This window comes from Doryrhamphus excisus, linkage group LG11 (assembly GCF_037039965.1).
Source record: "Doryrhamphus excisus strain RoL-2023G ecotype Guam linkage group LG11, RoL_Dexc_Guam_v1.1, whole genome shotgun sequence".
Lineage (NCBI taxonomy): Eukaryota > Metazoa > Chordata > Actinopteri > Syngnathiformes > Syngnathidae > Doryrhamphus > Doryrhamphus excisus.
Genome location: NC_136367.1, coordinates 13,913,010 through 13,936,792, shown reverse-complemented (window position 1 = coordinate 13,936,792; position 23,783 = coordinate 13,913,010). Strand labels below are relative to the sequence as shown.

Genomic DNA, 23,783 nt, shown 5'->3' with positions numbered 1-23,783 from the left:
ACTCCATATTTAAACGACCAAAAAGTACATTTGGAATACAGGGAGTGAACAAATTAATTGGTGTTGATGTATCATGCACTGATATGATTCCAATGTAACTTGTACTCACGTTCAAAACCATTACCATTAATTCAGTAATTAAATATGGCAATAAACATATTTAACCTGTCAATTAACTTAATGAAACAGAATTTATTTTTTGCCAAAGCACGGCCAACTAATAATCTTGAGGTCATCTAAGGTCAGTTTATTTATTGATTATTGAAGACTCACGCCTTAAAAGACTGTTATATCGTATATTGTATATTATATATGCAATGTACACTCGATAAGACTCCTTCAGCTTGATGGCAGCCTTGACTCATATATGTGTCAAATATGACTCAGTGCACATAATAAGGCACTTTTTATAAGCTATATTTGTCATTGTGTATTCATCAGCATAGAAAAAACATACAATCACTTTATTATTTATTGCTTTCTCAAGAATCTGTGAAAAAATACAAAAATAATTCATTTGTTATTGCATCTTTGGATTGAAAAAAGGCAAGGTAGTCAAGAAACGGTAGAAGATTAATAAGTATTATTTACAGATCGACCATGTGTGCACCAATGAATGAAATGTAGTCTAAATACACGTATACATTCTCAAATTATATCACAAGTACCAATACTGTATCAATAAAACATACAATGGTGCGCTGTGTATGCGCGTGATCTGTCTCGGGCAAAAGTGCATTGTAAGACAGACAACAGTACAAAGTCATCGGCAACTGAAGCTCCACTTCAGAAACAGTCCAAGTCCAGTCTGTGCAGAGCTTCTTCATCTCAGACATATCACACAGATCACAGCATTCGTGATGATGCTACGAAACCGGAGCTATCACACAAAAAGGGAAACATTTATATTATATACTGTATATGTAAATATACAGTGGTATGAAAAAGTGTCTGATTTATTTTTTCCATGTTTCTTACACTTAAATGTTTCTGCAGCCATGTTTCAGATCATCAAACAAATGTAAATATTAGTCAATGACAACACGACTGAACACAAAATGCAGTTTTGAAATGAACCAAACCTACATGGCTTGTGTGGAAAAAGTGATTGCTCACTAAAACAAGTGTTCATTTATCACAGTCAGTCTTCCAGGTCCTGAATAAGCAAAGACCATCACACTACCACCACCATATTTTGCTGTTGGTATGATGTTTTTTTTTCATTACTTTGACGCCAGATGTAATGGGACACACAGCTCACGGCTTCCAAAAAGATGAACTTTTGTCTCGTCAGACCAGAGTATTTATATATTCAAGATTTTTAAATGAGAAATTGAGCTCTTTGGCTGTTGTTGTGGGGTCTTTTGTGACCTCTTGGATGAGTTATTCCTGTTGTTTTGGCGTAATTATTGTTGGATGGCCATGCCTGAGAAGTTCACTACTGTTCCATGTTTTCGCAATTTGTAGATAATAATCTCAGTTATATTAGTGGTTAGCGCGCAGACCTCACAGCTAAGAGACCAGGGTTCAATTCCACCATTGGCCATCTCTGTGTGGAGTTTGCATGTTCTCCCCGTTGGCGACTCCAAATTGTCCATAGGTATGAATGTGAGTGTGAATGGTTGTTTGTCTATATGTGCCCTGTGATTGGCTGGCCACCAGTCCAGGGTGTACCCCGCCTCTCACCCAAAGACAGCTGGGATAGGCTCCAGCACCCCTCGTGAGGAAAAAGCGTTAGAAAATGAATGAATGAATATTTTAATGGGGTTGGGGGCAATCACATGTAGGTTTAGATTTATTTCCCTTAATAATAAAATGTTCATTTAAAAACTGCATTTTGTATTCAGTTGTATTATTATTCATTAACATTTACACTTGTTTGATGATTTTAAACATTTTAGTGTGAAAAACATGCAATAAAGGAAGAGTTCAGGAAGGGAGCAAAGACTTTTTGACACCACTGTATGTGTATGTATATATATATATATATATGTATTTTTCAGTTTTCAGGTTCATACACGTAATGTGTAATGTCTGCATAAACACTATTGCCTTCACAATACGCACCCATGCCAAACACAAAACAATCATGTCTGCCGTGTGTGATAAAGATAAATATGAAGTATAGATATGAGATACTGACCACTGGCAGCGCGTTCACAGATAACGCCGATGCGCTCCGTGCAGTAGAAATCGTTCCAGTTGCCGTTATTGATGATACCCCCACAGTCCTCGCCGTGTGCATGCCCACGTGTCCAGTTGTCAGGCTGCCCCGGATTCCATTTCCTATGAGTGCAACCACACGGACGCCACATGGTAACATGTTGGATGTCAACCACTGCAAAGATTTGAAGGACATTTTAAGCTCACGTGTAAACAGGCGTGCTTCCATCCACCCACTTCCACACATTCTCCTCCTCTCTGTCCGTGAGGCCGAGCCAGAATAAACCTTTCCCTGCCACAGCGTTCTTCACGAACACCTGAGGAGGACGCACACAGGCCAATTCATTAAGTACAGTGAATATTTCCCATATGAGGCTTCTTCCATTCACCTGCTCCTCATTGTTGTTGACAATCAGCAAATGAGACTCCTTGGCAGAACAAAACATGCTGGCCTCGTCGTAGTTGAGCTTCTGATTGTCAGGGGAGAAGAAGTAGCAGCTGTCTCCAAACCTCCTGAACTCTGCTGGACAACCTGGATTAAAAGTCATTCAAACTTCAGCCCTTAGGACATCATGGGGGGCATTCTTTGACATTATGGTTTGTTCATTCATTCATTCATTCATTCATTTTCTACCGTTTATCCTCACGAGGGTCGCGGGGGTGCTGGAGCCTATCCCAACTGTCTTGGGGCGAGAGGCGGGGTACACCCTGGACTGGTGGCCAGCCAATCACAGGGCACATATAGACAAACAAACATGGTTTGTTCCTCGTGACCGAAAATGTCCCATTGAAAGCCATTTGTGACCCCACATCACTAATAAATACAATCTTTGATGTTAAGATCTCAATATGGGTGATTAATTAGTTTCACGCCAATAAATGAATTGTCAAATAGTATGATTCAGTTTCTATAGATTGAATATTTTCATAGCTATGGCATAGAAAACATGTTTACCATCTTCATTATTATGCATGAAATAACACCTATATTGTCACCCTTATATTTGTTGAACCAATATAGTCGACATAGTCAAGACATAATAGACCTAAAGTTAACAGGCTCACATGTTAGCAGGGCCTTGGTTTTCTGGCCAGCGAGGGCTATATTGTCTCATCCGTGTACTACAATGACGGGTTTAAATTGGACCTTAGTGGTGGGAGGACAGAAACTGACATGGGGGGTTCAGATTTCTGGGTTTTGGCCCAATAGCAGTGATAATTTCATTTATTAAACCTCCAATAAACCTCCTGTTCTGACGATCACGTCTTGTGCTCGTTACTGACATCTAGTGTCCAATCTATAACACTACATTCACATAGAACGCTTGTATTTTAATTCATTCAGTTAGTTAATTTAGCCATATTTATGCTTATATTAAAAAGTCAGTTCGATTAAATATGCGTTTTTGTTTTACCAGTAATGGGCTGTATTCAACCATAAACAGAAATCAGCAATTAATTAATACATTTATGAAAAAAATGCGATAGAGCAAGGGACGCTGTACTGGCTTTCAATTTTCAATTTTAAAGTTTGACCACTAGATGGTGCTAATTTTCCCATAGTGGCGTGTATGGGAATGGGTATGTATTTCAATCAAACACAGTACTTCTATATCACACACTGTAAACAATAAATATAATAATAATAATATCATTAATGAGTGATATGTATATTTGAGGCTTAAGTTGGGAAAAAATATGACTGATGGGATATAAAAAATGCTAAATATATGTTACATTGGAATGAAATAAAATGTTTGAAATTGACCAGAAGCCGAAGTCGCAGGCTGCTTGGATCCTTGTGGTTGATCATCTGCTTTGGAAGCCACTGTAGGCTTGACTGGCAGAGGCACCGGCGCAGGTAACCCAGGAAGCCCAGGAGGACCAGGAGGTCCGATAGGCCCAACAGATCCACGTAGGCCCTCCATGCCTGCGGGCCCAGCAGCTCCTCTGGGGCCCTGCGTTCCTTGTGGCCCTTGCAATCCCGGAAGTCCATCTCTGCCAGGGTCCCCTGGTGGTCCAGGATCGCCTTTCTCCCCGGGGATCCCAGGTCGACCCCCGGGTCCTCTTGCGCCTTTCGCTCCAGGAAGGCCTCGTGGGCCAGGTCCGCCTTTTGGACCTGTCGCACCTTGTGGGCCAAGAGAACCTTTTTCGCCTTTAGGACCCACCACTCCTGGCATCCCTTTATCTCCTTTGTCGCCCTTCTGACCTGGAGATCCAACTTGCCCCTGAGGTCCCTTGTCCCCCTTGGAACCTCTTGGACCTGGTGGTCCTGAAAGACAATTATTAGCCATGAGGAAAACCACATTTGATTGTATAGCTAACGGGCGTTCCAGAAGCTTCCACAAAGAAATACGTGATGTTACCTTTGAGGATGGTGAAGTTGGTGATGAGCTGCGAGTGTTTGCTGTCCACCAGCTTCATCTCCTCCATCACCACAGACAAGTCATTGACCTCCTTGTCCAGCCTGGCCACCAGCACGTCCTGCTGGGCCCGCAGATCTCTGTTCTCGACCTTGGCCTCGCTCACGCTGTTGTTCAAACCCACCAGAAGGTCAGAATGGCGTAAAACCGTTTCAGCGCATGATCTCAGGCTGTTGAGATCTGAGCTGATGGCCCCGAGGAGCTGCGTGGTGAAGCTCACGTTGCCGGTCACGCGGTCCATGCTGCTTTCATGCTTGTCCAGGCGGGTTTCCATCACGTCGAATTTAAACGAGGTGGCGTTATCGTGGTCACGATGGTGGTCCATGAGTTCACGTAGACTCTGATCGTGGTTCTCGGTGAGCATGGAGGTGTTCTGGATCTGGCCTGCTAGTGTGCTCAGCTGCGCTCCTAAATCATCCAAGGCTTCGCCATTAGACCGCGCAGATGCTGAGTTGTTTGCAGCCAAAACCTGAAGGTTCTGGACCTTCTCCGTTAGCCAGTCTATATCAGTCCGGGTTTGTCTGGCTGTCTGCTGCAACGTCTGATACCCAATCTGGAGTTTTTGCACCGCCTGACCCGTATCTTCAACCGTCTGCTGCAACGAGCTGAGAAGATTCCGCTGCTGGGCCTGACTGATGTTGAGAGCGCTGATACCGACCTGGGCTTTGCTCTGATCTTTCACCTGGGCTTGGATCTCGGACTGGAGCCTAGCTGTGTCCGCTTGGAGGTCCCCGATCATGCCACCGTAGGAGGCCAAGGTCTGATTGACACCTTGGAGTGAGGCAGCGTTGCCAGTCAGTAAACTCCGCAGGGAAACATGGCCGCCCTGAGTGTCATCTCCGACGACCTGAAGTTCACTCAGGACGTCCCTGTTCCTGCTCGTTCTGGTGGCGATGTCCACCAGCTGACCCTGCAACGCTTCCAAGTCCGACTTAAAGGTCTTGATTTCACTGCTGGCGTTCACAGACTTCTCACCGGTTTGATAGTCTGAGGAGGAAACACAAAATTTGCCGCCATTAAAGGATTCACTTTGCTTTTTCTTGACACTTATTCCAAAATTAGGAGCAGCCTTAGCAAGGTTTCTTCTTTAAGAGAGAGTTTTTCCTCGCCTCCATTGCCGAAGTGCTTCCTCGTGCACGCATGGTCAGATTTGCACTAAAGAAGTCGGCCATAAACAAATTAATGCTCAAAGCAGACATTCATGGCAGCCACAGTTTGATGCTGGAACAGATTATTTTCCTTTGGGGAAAAAATGAGGGCAAATTCTCTCTCTGAAAAAAAAATGGATGTTGACCCGTATGCTGAAATGGACTTGACATATTCGACTGTCCGTTTGTGAGCGCTGACCACTCACCTAGTTTCTTTAAGTTGGTCTCCACTGCGCTGATTTTCCCGCCATAATTCTGCATCCCCTCGCTGACGTTGTCCATTTTCTGGACCACTGACATCAGCAGAAAGGAAAGTACATTCTGTATTAATGTGTTCATAGATAGAAACATAGAGAAAAACACATGCAAATACAATGCAGAGGTCTATTAAGTGCAGGAAATGGTAATCTGTTGAACACTAGAGGGCGCTACAGTATCCATGCCTTTATTGGAGGGGTGTCCAAGCGTTTTGCAGTGAAGGCCATTAAGGGCAGCCATATTTAAAAAAGCATCACATATATATATGCTAAGTTGTATATACATACTCTATATGTTCAAATGCATCTCAGTTATGCAATATAGGTGGAAAAAAGGGTATTTTTAATATGAACTATGGCCTTTGCTCATTTTTCATTTTTGCCGTTTTTTTTTTGGGGGGGGTATACAAATATTGTAACTTTCTTCTAGAATACTTTTGTTCTTGTAATTATGACTTTATTTCCATAATATTTTGATTTTATTGCCATAAAGAATTTTTTCCCAACTTTTTTTATTGCAACTTTATTTTTTTCACATAATTTTTCAAAATTTTTTCTTATCAGAATACAACATTTTTCATATTTTGTTTGTTTGTTTTGTTTTTTCTTTAAACAGTTTTTGTATATAAAAAACTTTCTTCTTGACTTTTGTGATTACGCCTTTATTGTCATCATTTTCAAACTTTGTCCCCAACCTAATTTTCCAATGATGACAAGTTTACACTTTTTTCCTTTGTTTCTTATAATATTACCACTTAAAAATAAAACATATTTTTTTCTACTAATAAAATTACATATTCTTCATAATATTAAATAACAACTTTTTTCCGTCAGAAAACAACTTTCCCCTTTGTATTTTGACTTTATTCCCATAAAATTACACCTGCTTTTTTCATTTCTGTTGAACTATTTCCAACAAATTATGACTTTTTTTTCATTAATATATTTAAAAACTTTTCTCTTTAATAGTTCAACATATAATACTAAAATTATGTTATTTTTCCTCATGATGTTACCATTTAATACTTTAAATTTGTATTTTTAAAATGTATTACATTTTTATAAACTTAATTTTCTTCTTTTTTCTCTTAATATTTTGATTTTATTCTTATAAATTTTTTTAATTAAATTTTTCTCGTTTTTTTTGTGTTTAATTGTATTTTTACAATATGTTACCGGGCAATATAAAAAAAAACAACAACAACGGCGGCTCTGTTTGGGGGTATATTTGAAAGATGCATTCCAAATATTTTTTAATAATTTACTCCTCCTGTCTTCTTATTTGCTCATATGAATCTCCGTCACTTGTCGTCCTTCAGTAAAGGTATTACGGTTATACAAGCGTGTAAACCGGATTAGGGCTGTACGTTTTTGACCTATAACCTTGGTTAATGTGCATTCATCTTTAACAGTCTCACAAACCCTCCCTGACACTTACTGCTCTCGGCTTGCTGCCCCTGATGGTACAAATGACCGCAGAACCATAAATGGAGGTCGGGGTCTCGTTAAGCGTCATCTACCCTACCGTGGTGGCTTCAGGTTCATCTGGTAGACATTAGAGCCACAGCAGCACTAACATACGCAGCCAGAGAATCATTCACATTCAAACTCTGTGAACCCGCATCAGTTAAGCTGGGATAGGCTCCGGCTTACCTTTTGCAACGCTAGTAAGGATAAGCAGCATAGAAAATTTGTGTATTTTTTAAGTAATACTTTAAATGCCTTGCTCTTGTTTGTTTTAAAGTGTGCTCCAGAAGGAAGGTGGATTGGATTAGAAACACACAAGGTCATATAGCGGCTGACCTTTGTACCCGAGGACAGCCACAGCGATGGTGAGCAGCGTGCAGAGGACGTAGAGCAGTGCGATGGCGGCCCGCAGAGACCCGTCGTTTTTACATTTGGTGCACTCCGATCCTTCCTGGATTCCTGAAACACACATGAAAATCCCGGTAAATTACAGTGAAGAAAATAAGTATTTGAACACCCTGCTATTTTGCTATTTCTCCCACTTAGAAATCATGGAGGGGTCTGAAATTTTCATCGTAGGTGCATGTCCACTGTGAGAGAGATAAACTAAAAAGGAAAATCCAGAAATCACAATGCATGATTTTTTAACAATTTATTTGTGTGATACAGCTGCAAATAAGTATTTGAACACCTGTGTATCATCTAGAATTCTGACCCTGAAAGACCTGTTAGTCTGCCCATTAGAAGTCCACCTGCACTCCATGTATCATCCTGAATCAGATGCACCTGTTTGAGGTCGTTAGCTGCATAAAGACACCTGTCCACCCCATACAATCAGTAAGACTTTAACTTGTAACATGGCGAAGACCAAAGAGCTGTCCAAAGACACCAGAGACAAAATTGTACACCTCCACAAGGCTGGAAAGGGCTACGGAGCAATTACCAAGCAGCTTGGTGAAAAAAGGTCCACTGTTGGAGCTATCATTAGAAAATGGAAGAAGCTAAACATGACGGTCAATCTCAATCGGAGTGGAGCCCCATGCAAGATATCACCTCGTGGGGTCTCAATGATTCTAAGAAAGGTGAGGAATCAGCCCAGAACTACACGACAGGACTTGGTCAATGACCTGAAAAGAGCTGGGACCACCGTTTCCAAGGTTACTGTAGGTAATACACTAAGACGTCATGATGTGAAATCATGCATGGCACGAAAGGTTCCCCTGCTTAAACCAGCACATGTCAAGGCCCGTCTTAAGTTTGCATATGACCATTTGGATGATACAGAGGAGTCATGGGAGAAAGTTTTATGGTCAGATGAGACCAAAATAGAACTTTTTGGTCATAATTCCAATAAGCGTGTTTGGAGGAAGAAGAATGAAGAGTACAATCCGAAGAACACCATCCCTACTGTGAAGCATGGGGGTGGTAGCATCATGCTTTGGGGGTGTTTTTCTGCACATGGGACAGGACGAGTGCACTGCATTAAAGAGAGGATGACTGGGGCCGTGTATTGTGAGATTTTGGGGAACAACCTCCTTCCCTCTGTCAGAGCATTGAAGATGGGTCGTGGCTGGGTCTTCCAACACGACAACGACCCGAAGCACACAGCCAGGAAAACCAAGGAGTGGCTCCGTAAGAAGCATATCAAGGTTCTAGCATGGCCCAGCCAGTCTCCAGACCTGAACCCAATCGAAAATCTTTGGAGGGAGCTCAAACTCCGTGTTTCTCAGCGACAGCCCAGAAACCTGACTGATCTAGAGAAGATCTGTGTGGAGGAGTGGGCCAAGATCCCTCCTGCAGTGTGTGCAAACCTGGTGAAAAACTACAGGAAACGTTTGACCTCTGTAATAGCAAACAAAGGCTACTGTACCAAATATTAACATTCATTTTCTCAGGTGTTCAAATACTTATTAGCAGCTGTATCACACAAATAAATTGTTAAAAAATCATGCATTGTGATTTCTGGATTTTTCTTTTTAGTTTATCTCTCTCACAGTGGACATGCACCTACGATGAAAATTTCAGACCCCTCCATGATTTCTAAGTGGGAGAAATAGCAAAATAGCAGGGTGTTCAAATACTTATTTTCTTCACTGTAGAAGTACAAAATACGGTTAAATGAGTTACGAGCCATGTGGGGCGAGTTGGCGACTAAGTATAGTAATCGTGTGTTTGAGGTGGAACACATCATGACTCTCTTAGCCCGACTGTGGATGAGAGGTGGATGTTTGCAATAATGCACACGTGTTATGCACATGAAAGACAGAGGCTGAGGTCTCTTTTGGCTGTTTCTCTGTGTCCTCGAATCACGCTGGAGCCAACTGAGTGCAGCTGTCCAGAGGCTCCTCTTCTGTAAAAACCACCAATAAACATTAGACAGCTGACAGAAGGAAAGCTGCTGGAATATTTTCAACAAAAAAACAACAAAAAATTGTCTGGCAAAGACAAAAACTATATGTGTTGAAAGATTAGATACAGGTTCAATATCACATCATTCATTCATTCATTTTCTACCACTTTTCCTCACAAGGGTCGCAGGGGGTGCTGGAGCCTATCCCAGCTGTCTTCAGGCGAGAGGCGGTGTACACTCTGGACTGGTGGCCAGCCAATCACAGGGCACATATAGACAAACAACCATTCACACTCACATTCATACCTATGGACAATTTGAAGTGGCCAATTAACCTAGCATGTTTTTGGAATGTGGGAGGAAAGCGGCGAGAACATATGGTGGAGGTTGGAATCGAACTCAGGTCTTCTTGCTGTTTGGCCTGCGTGCTAACCACTCGGCTGCTGTGCAGTGCAGCCTTCTTGAATTTATAAAGTAGGAAAAAAAAGAAAAAGAAGAAAGAAAAAGGCTGCACAGCGGACGTGTGGTTAGCGCACAGACCTCACAGCTAGGAGACCAGGGTTCAATTCCACCCTCGGCTATCTCTGTGTGGAGTTTGCATGTTCTCCCCGTGCATGCGTGGGTTTTCTCCGGGTACTCCGGTTTCCTCCCACATTCCAAAACCATGCTAGGTTAATTGGCCACAGGTATGAATGTGAGTGTGAATGGTTGTTTGTCTATATGTGCCCTGTGATTGGCTGGCCACCAGTCCAGGGTGTACCCCGCCTCTCGACCGAAGACAGCTGGGATAGGCTCCAGCATCCTCCGCAACCCTCGTGAGGATAGGCGGTAGAAAATTAATGAATGAATGTGAGTTCTCCTCCTATTTTTTGTGGAAGTGGTAACTTTTTGGCTTCTTAGTTTGTCTTTCCCCACCCTCGGCCATCTCTGTGTGGAGTTTGCATGTTCTTCCCGTGCATGCATGGGTTTCTCCAGGTACTCCGGTTTCCTCCCACATGCCAAAAACATGCTAGGTTAATTAGCCACTCCAAATTGTCCATAGGTATGAATGTGAGTGTGAATGGTTGTTTGTCTATATGTGCCCTGTGATTCGCTGGTCACCAGTCCAGGGTGTACCCCACGTCTCGCCCGAAGACATCTGGGATAGGCTCCAGCACCTACTGCATTTTGACCACAGAGACTGCCACATGTTTTTATACACACACTTTGCCTCCAAAGCTGGAACATTTGTACATGGGTGCCATTTCTACAGAGGCCGGCTTTGAAGTGCAGTGTGAAGGGAGCTTATGAGTCCTTACTTCCATGTCCAGCAAAAAAAGACTCCCACTCTGGAAACTTCCACAGCAACACAAAGACAGCCTGTACGGAGCGGCACTGGTTTTGTGTGAAGCCCCTTTGTGCCCAATTCCATGTTACATACTGTAATATATCAAATACAAGAGCACAGGAATGAGCTCAAACACCCCTTTTTTTTTAGTGGTAATACAACCATCGCTTGCCACGTCCAATTCCACGGCTTCACTGCCTATTATTAGTCAAACGATATGCATATTTTATGTGTTTCTTCCCCAGTTTGGTTGTCCAATAAGTGCACACGGCTCATGTGGGTCGTGAAGGACGAGCATGTGAAATGGAACTCTGCTGATTTCAGCAAAGATGAGGGAGTCGGTGGCATCTGCGGTTCAGAAGGCAGCGGATGTGACGGGAGGGGACCAGCCGAGGTTGGCAAACCACCAGGTTTTCCGTAAAAAATGTAAAAATGTGAGAAGAAATAAATGCTCTTCAAGTAGCTCTCACAAGAAAAAACTTTGATGAGCGCTAATATTGCCAGTAGTACGTTTACACTGCATGTACGTGATACGTGGTATTGGTATCAGTATCAGCCAATTTCACTCATGGATTATTGGGATCGGTATCGGCAGCATAAAATCAGAACATCCCTACTACACACACACACAAACACAAGTCTTATTTTCTCTTATTGTGTCTATTATATATATATATATATATATATATATATATATATATATATATATATATATATATATATATATATAAATAGACACAAAAACATACAATACAATATATATATATGCAAAGGTGACGATGGGGTGTTTTAATAATGTTAAAAAAACATATTTAGAAGGTCATAAACAAGTTTTCTATAGTCTAATTGCAAAAATATTCAATTTCTAAATAAGGAATCCTACTTTCATTTATCACGGTCGGGTCTGGAACCAAATCCCTGCAATAAACTAGGGATTACTGTATTATGGTAATGGTTTTATTTCATTTGAACATGCATCAGATTACAATTGAGTGCATCCCATAATTAGTTCACAGTTCCACATGTCCAAAAGGAGTAGGAAGAAGCAAAGCTTATTAAATCCTACCCCTCCATCTGGTACTTTTACAATCAGTAACTGTTACATTTGTTCACTTCCTGCTTTCCATAATACAGTTTGTGTAACTCGCTAACTTAGCAAGAAGTAAAAACAGTCACTAGGGGGTAAAATGAGCATGTTTAGCATTCCTGGGCTACTTTCTGCAAATTGGTTGAGCCTGTTGAACATCTTGACCTGCTTACACTGGAGCAACATTTGATAGAAGCCAGAGACGTCCATGAAGGTAAAGGACGAGGTTCTACGTATGTTGGCGTTCTACCAGGTCCCCAGTGATCACGGTGTCCTCACGAGGAATATCAACACACAGCTTCCTTCGTCTGTTTACATTGTACGACAACAACATTTAGCAATCGCCATCTAGTGCTTTGTTGCATAAACACATATTTGAGTGTAATCCAGTCATCATGTGACTTCCCATTAACACGATCACGTCACGGAAAGCACAAACAAGTTATGCAATCCCAAAGGCTCTTGGAAAGTCGTGTATTTTGGACAACGCGGGAGAGAATAATTGCATCCATGCGTGGAGCGCTGCGCACTTGTTAGCATTGAGGGCTGCTGGTTGTGTGCATAAAAAGCCCCAAATAAAGTCAAATCGGATGCCAGAGACAAACTACGATTGCCTGCTGTTGTTGGGTTTGTTTACAAACAAGACCACCATCCTTATAACATTACTTGCCTTTCAATAAATTGGACTAATAATATATCATAAGTGCAGCACGGCGGTCGAGTGGTTAGCGCGCAGACTTCACAGCTAGGAGACCAGGGTTCAATTCCACCCTCGGCTATCTCTGTGTGGAGTTTGCATGTTCTCCATGTGCATGCGTGGATTTTCTCTGGGTACTCCGGTTTCCTCCCACATTCCAAAAACATGCTAGGTTAATTGGCCACTCCAAATTGTCCATAGGTATGAATGTGAGTGTGAATGGTTGTTTGTCTATATGTGCCCTGTGATTGGCTGGCCACCAGTCCAGGTTGTACCCCGCCTCTCGCCCAAAGACAGCTGGGATAGGCTTCAGCACCCCCGCGACCCTCGTGAGGATAAGCGGTAGAAAATGAATGAATGAATGGGTGGAGAAGAAGTACAAAGTAGGAAGTAAAAAACATACCACTTCCACATGGTATGGGAGGATAACTTTTTTTTCACTTTATCGTGTCAGACACGCACGCCATGGCTGACTTCGTGCAGAGTTTGAGTAATGTAAGGATATCTCATCTGTATAATATTAATATTATAATATTACTGACGCCTAGTGACCATAAATCAACACATGACCTGTCTTTCAATAATTTACGTATTAATTCATCAATTTTTGGAAAAAAAACATGATAGCACGAGGGACTCTTCCGGGTATTGTAATACTGACAACAAACTTCCCACTCACCCACATTTCTGTACTTTACTGTATTTATATTTACATTGTTGGCCATAATTCTTTACCATCTATTCAATAAATTGACATGCTAGGTCAACTGATTCAAAGACTGTTTGTCCGTTCGATGACATTATTTGGATTATTTTTGCTTGGTCATGTGTTTGCAAACTGAGGACAAACGGGAGTGCGAGCGTGTTGAGATGTTTTCTCCTCGGAAGCAGCAGATGTGACCACATGCTCCTCGCTTTTGGAGTTGTCATCCCAAAAACACTTGAGAGCTGAGTCAATGGAAAACTTTGCGGAGATTGCTGCTAATAACACTACAAGTGCAACAAACACAAGTACAACATCATCACAGGCTCGCATTCTGCAGCAGAATTTGGAAATGATAGATCCTGCTCACACGCACAAAACGATGGCTGATGTTGGCAACGACTTTGGTATGCGATGGCGGCCCATATGCAAGGTCCTTCTTGCTATAAATGGAATCAGACACCTCCAATGCTTTTTGTTTTTCTTGTCCTCGAGCCCAGAAACTGGCTGTTAAAAAAGCTTAACAAGCATTCATCATATGAAAAATGACACCTTACCAGATGTCCGCTTTGACTAGCATTAGCCCCAAAAATGTAACGCAGTAGATTGTGTTGCTACTTGAATTCGGAGTTAAAACGGTTCCTCTAATTTGGAACACAACAAACCATATCAAAGTGAGCGCTTACTGGTCACAGAAATATAAACAGGAAGTAGGTAAGTTGTATGATCTAGTGAGTGAAAAAGTGCTACTAAACGCAACACGGAGCAAAATTGTTCTGTGAAACGGCGCCAAAAAAATGATTTAGAGAGTGAAACAGCGGTAAAACTGTCCCTTGTAGATGGCGAAGTGGTTGAAACTACTAAAACCGTCTTGCAGATGGACTAATGAGAGAAACTGACCAGATGTCCACTTTGACTAGCATTAGCCCAAAAATGTTAAGCAGTAGATTGTGTTGCTACTTGAATTCAGAGTTAAAACGGTTCCTCTAATTTGGAACACAACAAACCATATCAAAGTGAGCGCTTACTGGTCACAGAAATATAAACAGGAAGTAGGTAAGTTGTATGATCTAGTGAGTGAAAAAGTGCTACTAAACGCAACACGGAGCAAAATTGTTCTGTGAAACGGCGCCAAAAAAAAGAGTTAGAGAGTGAAACAGCTGTAAAACTGTCCCTTGTAGATGGAGAAGTGGTTGAAACTACTAAAACCGTCTTGCAGATGGACTAATGAGTGAAACTGACCAGATGTCCACTTTGACTAGCATTAGCCCAAAAAATGTAACACAGTAGATTGTGTTGCTACTTGAATTCGGAGTTAAAACGGTTCCTCTAATTTGAAACATATCAAAGTGAGCTCTTACTGGTCACAGAAATATAAACAGGAAGTAGGCAAGTTGTATGATCTAGTGAGTGAAAAAGTGCTACTAAACGCAACACGGAGCAAAATTGTTCTGTGTAGATGAACGTATGAGTGAAACGGTGCCAAAATCGTCCATTGTACTGTAAATGGGTTAGAGAGTGAAACAGCGGTAAACTGTCCCTTCCTTTCTTGATGCACTAGTGAGTGAAACGGTGACATTGAACACAACACGGAGCAAAATATTGTTGTACAATTTGAAGTTCAACAAAAAAGTCAAACAATATCAATGTATCGGTATCAATAGAGGACCGCTAGATGGAACATCTTTCATGACGTTCTTTGAGGTAAGTAGCTTTACTTTATTTTAGTTTTATTACATATCATGAAACAAACCTCGTTGGACTTCCAAGAGAAGAAATAGGCTTCATTGGCTCCATTCGTCTTTTAGTACTTTAGTACGGTTACCTAAGTGGTCTGCTCCGAGAATATGACCTGCTTCTGACTTAACTTTTGAGCAAAAGACCTCCGTGTACGAGCGCTCCGTAAGATGGAGGGGGTGGCTGAGGCGGTCCTGAGGGGAGGCTGTAAGTAACAGGCAGGCATTGTGAAAGCATTCTTCACTGCTAATAAAGTCGCCCTAAATTAAAACCACTTGCTGTTGTGCTCCCAAAATAAGCCGGGCAAGGAATGTGACTCCTCAGCTGGACGGCTGACAAAAAAAAAAAAAAACGTCCACCCCCTCCCTCAAAGCATCTGCAGAAATAAATAACTTTAAAGCAATATAAACAGAGGGAAATCATCCCCCCTAAAGATTGTGTTACAGTCCCCTTTCCACATTGCTGACACAGCACAGCGCAGCGCAGACTCGGACCCGGACCCTCTTCCCAGCACCCAACACCAAAGACACCCACCAAACTCCACACCGTCTGAATGTTAAATGTTTAAAGTAGCATGTTGCCCGTTATTGTAGTTTTCTTTGGCTACTTTTACTGCGTATGCAATGATGGAACATGCATGTACCTGGGAATAGGACACATATGAATGTCATATTCAATTCCCATAAGAATGCAGAGCAAATAGAGCGTGGGTCATTTTGTGGTTGACCAAAATATTCAGATTTAAGCAAACTGTACCTATTTCTTTGCCTAGATTAAGTATTTATAAGCATAAAAATGTCCAAATGAAGTAAAATACAAATACAGTCATCGCTCCCAATATGGCCGTTTGATGATCGCTTCCTCACTATGCTGTGGTTTTTCAAAAATTATTTCATTGATCACTGTTGTTTCTTGGTAGACTATGCTGTATTATTACTCAAACATATTGAAGTACAAGTGATATGTAGTCTGTGATTGGCTGGCGACCAGTCCAGGGTGTACCCCGCCTCTCGCCCGAAGACAGCTGGGATAGGCTCCAGCACCCCCCGCGACCCTCGTGAGGAAAAGCGGTAGAAAATGAATGAATGAATGAATGATATGTAGTATTCTGTTCACTAAGTGGCAGTAATGACACAAAACATTGACGTTAGCTTACATTATATTACCTTTATGGGCTGCACGGCGGTCGAGTGGTTAGCGCACAGCTAGGAGACACGAGTTCATTGGTGACTCCAAATTATCCATAGGTATGAATGTGAGTGTGAATGGTTGTTTGTCTATATGTGCCCTGTGATTGGCTGGCCACCAGTCCAGGGTGTACCCCGCCTCTCGCTCGAAGACAGCTGGGATAGGCTACAGCACCCCCGCGACCCTCTTGATGAAAAAGCGGTATAAAATGAATGTTAGTGTGAGAGGTCTCACTCGCTCACATTTTGTGTTTGCTGAACGTTTAAGAGAGTTTAAAACAGGGGTCTCAAACTCAATTTACTTGGGGACCGCATTTGGCCCGCGGGCAGCGAGTTTGAGACCCCTGGTTTAAAAGCTAATATTACTTAAAAGTAGCAGGGTACATGAAACCATATGGCATCCTTATCAAACTATTAAGGCGGGGGCCTCAAACTAGCATCCTGCGGGCCGCATATGGCCCGCGGGCCGCAAGTTTGAGACCCCTGGTTTAAAAGCTAATATTACTTAAAAGTAGCAGGGTACATGAAACCATATGGCATCCATATCAAACTATTAAGGCGGGGGCCTCAAACTAGCATCCTGCGGGCCGCATATGGCCCGCGGGCCGCAAGTTTGAGACCCCTGGTTTAAAAGCTAATATTACTTAAAAGTAGCAGGGTACATGAAACCATATGGCATCCTTATCAAACTATTAAGGCGGGGGCCTCAAACTAGCATCCTGCGGGCCGCATATGGCCCGCGGGCCGCAAGTTTGAGACCCCTGGTTTAAAAGCTAATATTACTTAAAAGTAGCAGGGTACATGAAACCATACGGCATCCATATTAAACTATTAAGGCGGGGGCCTCAAACTAGCATCCTGCAGGCCACATTTGGCCCACGGGCCGCGAGTTTGAGACCCCTGGTTTAAAAGCTAATATTACTTGAAAGTAGTTATTACTTAAAGTAGTTTGACACTATTTTCTGTAGGTTGGGACCTCTTAAGGGTCACTCTGGGAATGTTTCTGTTTTTTTTTTTTTAGGGATCACACTTTTAGAATGTGGAAATAAAAGTGAGGCAGCTTCCAAAATAAGCTCTTTGTGGGTGCTCCTATAGTGGGGGGCAGGCGGCCCAAAGGTTGTGTTGTGTTGTGTTTGGATGCTGATCGTGGATGCAGGCGCTACTCACCAAACCTCTTGTAACCGAAGGACTGCACCTCCTCCTCTTCGGCAAAGTCGTCTGAAAGGAAAACATATTTCTTGACATTCATAAGTGCTTCTTGGTGACAGAAAACCTACAACTTTCAGACCTGGGAAATCTACATGAGTGGATACTATACCCAGGTCCTTAACTCTGGTGTGTTCAATGACACTATTGATGATCTGAGACAATATTCTGGCAGAATGGTGCTTGCTTTCTGCTTTTTTTTTATTCCTAACAAGCCATTTGGAAGCCCCAGGGAGAACATCCTGGCAACTTTTCCACCGTGTCATCATCCTTGGCGGCTGTGGGTGAAGAAACACCCGTCGTGCCGTGCCAAGTCACCGTGAGGGGGAGGTGTGTGTGTGAGAGAAAAACAGTCAAACAGTCAAAATGTCTCCTTTGAGTCGTTTCGTACAATAACAGTTGCATAAAAACCGACTTTCACGTAAATTATAGAAACAAGATTTGAGCAATATGACTTGTCGAAAGATCCCTGGTCTTTTCCTGGTAATCGTTTTGGGCGCTGTTAATTTGGAGGGTGGGAGGATAAAAAAAAAAAATCATATCTTGCATATTTTCGGGGAGTTGCTTACTTGTTGCGCTCCCAGACTGACCACTAGGGGGCGTATTAGCTAGTGTTGTGGATAATTACATGAGTGTACTCAGACACAGCTTCACCCCCCGCACCCCGGGGGGTCCTTCAACCTCATTTCTTTAAGTGACTTTTCATAATCATGATGCACATTCATAAGGGCAAAGTTTTTTTTTGCTTGTTGCTCGTTTGAATTCATAGAACATATTTAACATAAGTATTATGTAACTTTAAAGTTATTTCTACGTTATTATTTCCTTTCCGGGATATAGCATTGAAATATACTGTATATCTTGGATTTTTGGCCCTATGTATACAGTAATCCATCACAGTCTATAACAGTTTTTTTTTTTAACATACTAATTAACAAATAGTACCGTTTCGTGGTTAAATATAGCCTGTTATTTATTTTTAAAATGCATGTTTAAGTGAATTAATTTGGCTAAATTAAGTATTCTCAAGCATAAAAATGTGTAAATGAATTACAACACAAAAATAAGGCATTCAGAAGATGCATTCAAAGACGTTATTTCACCTTTAGTAGGCTCTACATTACATCTTACACTAATTTGCATTGTCAGCTGCAACACAAAGCTAAAATGTTGACATTTATATACCTGAGCATATATTCCTATACTGCATTTTACCATTTTTAATCCATAAAATATTCCAAAGTGGCCCTCATTCCATGCTCCTGGAAAGAGTTTGGAAAGCCGGACCTTACTGAGTCACATGGACCATCATCATTCGTATAATATATGGTAATGGTAATGGTTTTATTTCATTTGAACATGCATCAGATTACAATTGAATGCATCACATAATCAGTTCACAGTTCCACATGTCCAAAAGGAGTAGGAAGAAGCAAAGCTTATTAAATCCTACCCCTCCATCTGGTACTTTTACAATCAGTAACTGTTACATTTGTTCACTTCCTGCTTTCCATAATACAGTTTAAGATTTTTTTTTTTTTTAATAATATGAGCATCCAATGCCATAATGGGTACCATAGTAATGTCAATATAGTGATATATATAGCACATCATGACTGGTTCAAGACTCTTCATCCTTGTATTTAGCAAACATCAACTGCTTGTATTGTTTCTTGAATTGGCTCATCGTTGTGCATTGTTTGATTTCCTTACTCAATCCATTCCATAGTTTGATTCCACATACTGAAATGCTATGGCTAGCATAACGTAGTCCTAGCATAGAAGTGTTTCAAATGTACTTCTTCCCTGAGATCATATTTCTCCTCTCTTGTAGAGAAGTATTGGATGACATTTTTAGCTAATTGGTTATTTTTAGCCTTATGCATTATTTTAGCTGTTTGGAGATGAACTATATCAGCAAGTTGAAGTATTTGTGATTTTAGAAATAAGTAGTTAGTATGTTCTCTGTAGGCGGCATTATGAATTATCCTTACTGACCTTTTTTGCAGATGAGTAGTGGACGGGACTAGAATGGATATTTGATGTCAAACTAGATAATTCAATGATGGAAACTTTGAAGCAAGAGTGCAGTCACACACTTCTCGGGTCCATCAGAGACAAAACATATCATACGGTACTCGAACCGACACAATGCACGTCTCACACGATCTTTTGTGGTAGATGTGCAACACACACACACACACACACACACACACACAGTCCTAAGTGAAAGCAGATGTCAGACGTGGTTGCTGCCCAAGCATTCCACAGGTCTCACAGTGTGGCAGAGGTGGAGTGTGTGTGTGTGTGTGTGTAGCTTACCTTTCATTGTGCTTCTTTATCCCCGCTCACATCCACTGCATGGCTATGACACCGACTCCCAAAAATCCACATTTAGCAGAGCAACCCCATCACATTCACAGCTCCATCATCACTCTTGCTTTCTCTTCTTGATGCTGGAAGCACGCAAAGAATGCAATAAATGGGTATTTTCTGCCACACAAATAATAACAAATGATGGCAAAATTTGCTGAAGAAAAGTTTTAGTGATGGTGTGTGCGCCGCCGATAGAAAGAAAGAAAGAAAGAAAAGAGGAGTGAGAGTGCTGCAGCAGGCAAAGAGGAAGTGGTGGAAGACTCTAAGGCTGTTTGGAGAAAGAAACCACGTGTTCCCACATCTGGACGCACCCCCTCCATTGTGTGTGTGTGTATGTATTTGTGTGTGTCACATATTTTCCCGTGTGCAATATACAATTGTAATGAATAAATCAATGCAGAGTCACTTTTGCTTGGAACACAATGGAGACTTGTGTCAGTAAAGAAAAATAATAAAACAAAACAAAATTCATTCATTAATTTTCTACCGCTAACCTGGACTGGTGGCCAGCCAATCACAGGGCTCATATAGACAAACAACCATTCACACTCAAATTCATACCTATGGACAATTTGGAGAGGCCAATTAACCTAGAATGTTTTTTGGAATGTGGGAAGAAACCGGAGTACCCGGAGAAAACATGCAAACTCCACACAGAGATGGTCGAGGAGTGGAATTGAACCCGGGTCTCCTAGCTGTGAGGTCTGCGCACTAACCACTTGACCGCCGTGCCGCCCTTAAAAACAAAATTAATTACACAAAACAATATTGTAAAATGTGATCAATACAAGTATGTACCAACTGAAAAACAGTCAACATACATATTCATGAACTTGTATGCTTATTATTATAAATAACATACAATAAAACAAGGTTAATTGAATGAATATACAATAATACGAGGCAAATGACAATATTTTTGAAACAGTTTTGATGAATCCAACAATAAGTACAATTACTGCATATCGAAATATTTATGATTTATTATTATTCTGCAGCACAATCAGCCAATCTGACTGATAGACATTCATTCATTTATTTTCTCTGCCACTTGTCCTCACTATATTAAATAAACAGCCTCCATCTGAAGTTTTGTGTAACATATGACAAAGCGTATGCGACAAAGTGCCCTTTTTGGCTTATTTTTGAATGGATTTTTATAGTTGTTCATTTATTGTCTACCTCTTATCCTCATGAGGGTCGCGGGCGTGCTGGAGCCTATCCCAGCTGTCTTTGGGCAAGAGGTGGCCAGCCAATCACAGGGCACATATAGACAAACAACCATTCACACTCACATTCATACCTATGGACAATTTGGAGTCGCCACTTAACCTAGCATGTTTTTTGGAATGTCGGAGAGAAAACCCACGCATTCACGGGGAGAACATGCAAACTCCACACAGAGATGGCCGAGGCTGGACTTGAACTCGGGTCTCCTAGCTGTGTGGCCTGCGTGCTAGCCACTTGACTGGATTTTTATATATTTAAAAATATATATTTTAATTATATTAGTAATATATTAGGAATATATACATATATATATGTTGGGAATTGTGTAACCACAGCCCTAGCTGATAGCCAATCATAAAAATGTACAGTTAATCCATGTATTTTTGGTATGGGAATCTGCAGCATAAAACCCTTTCATAATATTCTGACTTTAACCTGTTTTTCATTTCATTTTTCACGACCCAAGAGAATAGGCAATATAGAATGGATGGATATTGTGATATATATTATTATATTATTTATTATTATTATATACAGTAAAGTCTCATTATATCGATATTCTCGGGAGTCGGAAAAAATACAGATATAACCAGACTATCCATATATCCGATCCTGTGCCGAACTGCATTAAGAGTGGGCAATAATGCACTCGACATTGTTCTATTCTTTGCTTAAGGATTTCAATACCAAAAAAGAACACGGCGAACGGCTGCTTCCAGTCAACTTTATTTTTCACACTTCCACCACCAGAGCGCAGCACACACACCGATTCCCGCACTTCCTGGTTCACAGGTCATGCTCAACCCGACCCACATAGCTGGCCAAACACATGCCTGCAACAGAAGAACCAACTGACATAGCATACACACCTATTCCAACGAAGACACAAGCGTACAAATACATGTATTTAATTGTGTTGTATTCAGATATCTTTTTATCGCTTGCAATAATCACTGTTTTTCATATGTATATGCTGGCGTTCGTTGGTTCTTCTGTTGCAGGCATGTGTTTGGCCAGCTATGTGGGGCGGGTTGAGCATGACCTGTGAACCAGGAAGTGCGGGAATCGGTGTGTGTGCTGCGCTCTGGTGGTGGAAGTGTGAAAAATAAAGTTGACTGGAAGCAGCCGTTCGCCGTGTTCTTTTTTGGTATTGAAATCCTTAAGCAAAGATTGATTTAAGCTGCTTTTGTATCGATATAAGCAGACCAAATTAGCTGGCGGGAGATGAAAAGGGCATCGTAGTAACCGGATTATCATAATAACCGGGTATCGTACTAACGGAACTAATTATATCATAAAAGACTAGAAATTTGCCGGGAAATGAAAATAGTATCGTAATAAGTAGTAATTCGTTATAACCGATATCGATATAACGAGACTTTACTGTATATTAGAAACAGCTGAAAACTTTAAGCACAATAGTTAACAAAGCCAAGTACATACGTACGTATGTATGTTATTATCTACGCTTCCAGTCAATGTACTTAAACATGAAGATAGTAAGAGCCAATCAAATGTTCGACCTGTTTCCTTCTCCTCTACACCTGTTGGGTTCCTCAGGCTTTGATCAGCAGTGAGTAGAACACACCAGGTTGCCATTAGCAGGACCTTCTCCGCTTTGGGGGCGGGGGTAAAACAAACCACATGCGAATCATCCCATGACAGTAAATGATGTCCTCTACCAGTATGTGCGTCTTCTACTACAGCAAAGTTGTGGAGGAGACCCCAGGACTTTAGCGTAAGGCTGTTCCTTATTACTGTACTGCCCGGTGATGACTCCATTATCCGAGGCACGGTGTGCAAGGGGGGGTGGGTAGCTATAAGACAGATGCCAGGACCTGCCCTCCCAACTCACATTCACACTCATAGAAGCAGAGATGCTAAACAGCCTCCATTCAAGGAGAACGTTGACTTTGTTGTCATGTCTGCTTCCAGCATCAAGAAGAAGCGGACAGTCCAAGACTATTGGGACACGCCTCCACCCAAATTGGAGTCATGACCCCAATCAGATGATTAGATGATGTCTTTTCCCTGCAGTGTAGACATGAATACGACCAACACGCAACCCAAACCACGGTTCTTTCTGCTCTAGCTATGATAATATTCCATTTGTAAACCAGGAATTTAGCGGAAATCAGGTGTGGAATCAATTAACCGTGATAAACAAGAGGCTATTAATGTGTCCCAAGACTTTTGTCCCTATTGTCTGGTTCTATTCTTAGTGGTCAATAGTGTAACTGTGCAAAGTTTAAAGCTTGACCATAAATATCCTCCAAAGGAGCAGTTTTCCATCTGAGAAAATGCCAACAGGTGTATATACGTAGGTAGGTGCTGTTTCTGTTGAGGTGATGTAGCAGGTGGCTTTGACAACGAGGGTTACATGCTGGATTAACAGGCATGGACATCAAGAAAAGACGCTAATAGG

The 23,783-nt window shown here is 41.6% G+C and overlaps 1 protein-coding gene across 1 annotated transcript; it reads right to left on the bottom strand.

Annotated features, from left to right (window-relative positions):
• Positions 1 to 192: 192 nt before the first annotated feature.
• On the bottom strand, positions 193 to 20,383 carry colec12 (collectin sub-family member 12). Its single transcript, XM_058075896.2, has 10 exons — positions 20,075 to 20,383; positions 17,714 to 17,764; positions 7,795 to 7,917; positions 5,941 to 6,027; positions 4,530 to 5,573; positions 3,932 to 4,435; positions 2,553 to 2,695; positions 2,371 to 2,480; positions 2,144 to 2,286; positions 193 to 880 (listed from the first exon to the last, which is right to left on the bottom strand). Exons 1-10 carry the CDS (start codon positions 20,079 to 20,081, stop codon positions 867 to 869), a joined length of 2,226 nt encoding a protein of 741 aa, XP_057931879.2. The 5' UTR covers positions 20,082 to 20,383; the 3' UTR covers positions 193 to 866.
• Between the last annotated feature and the right edge of the window lie 3,400 nt (positions 20,384 to 23,783).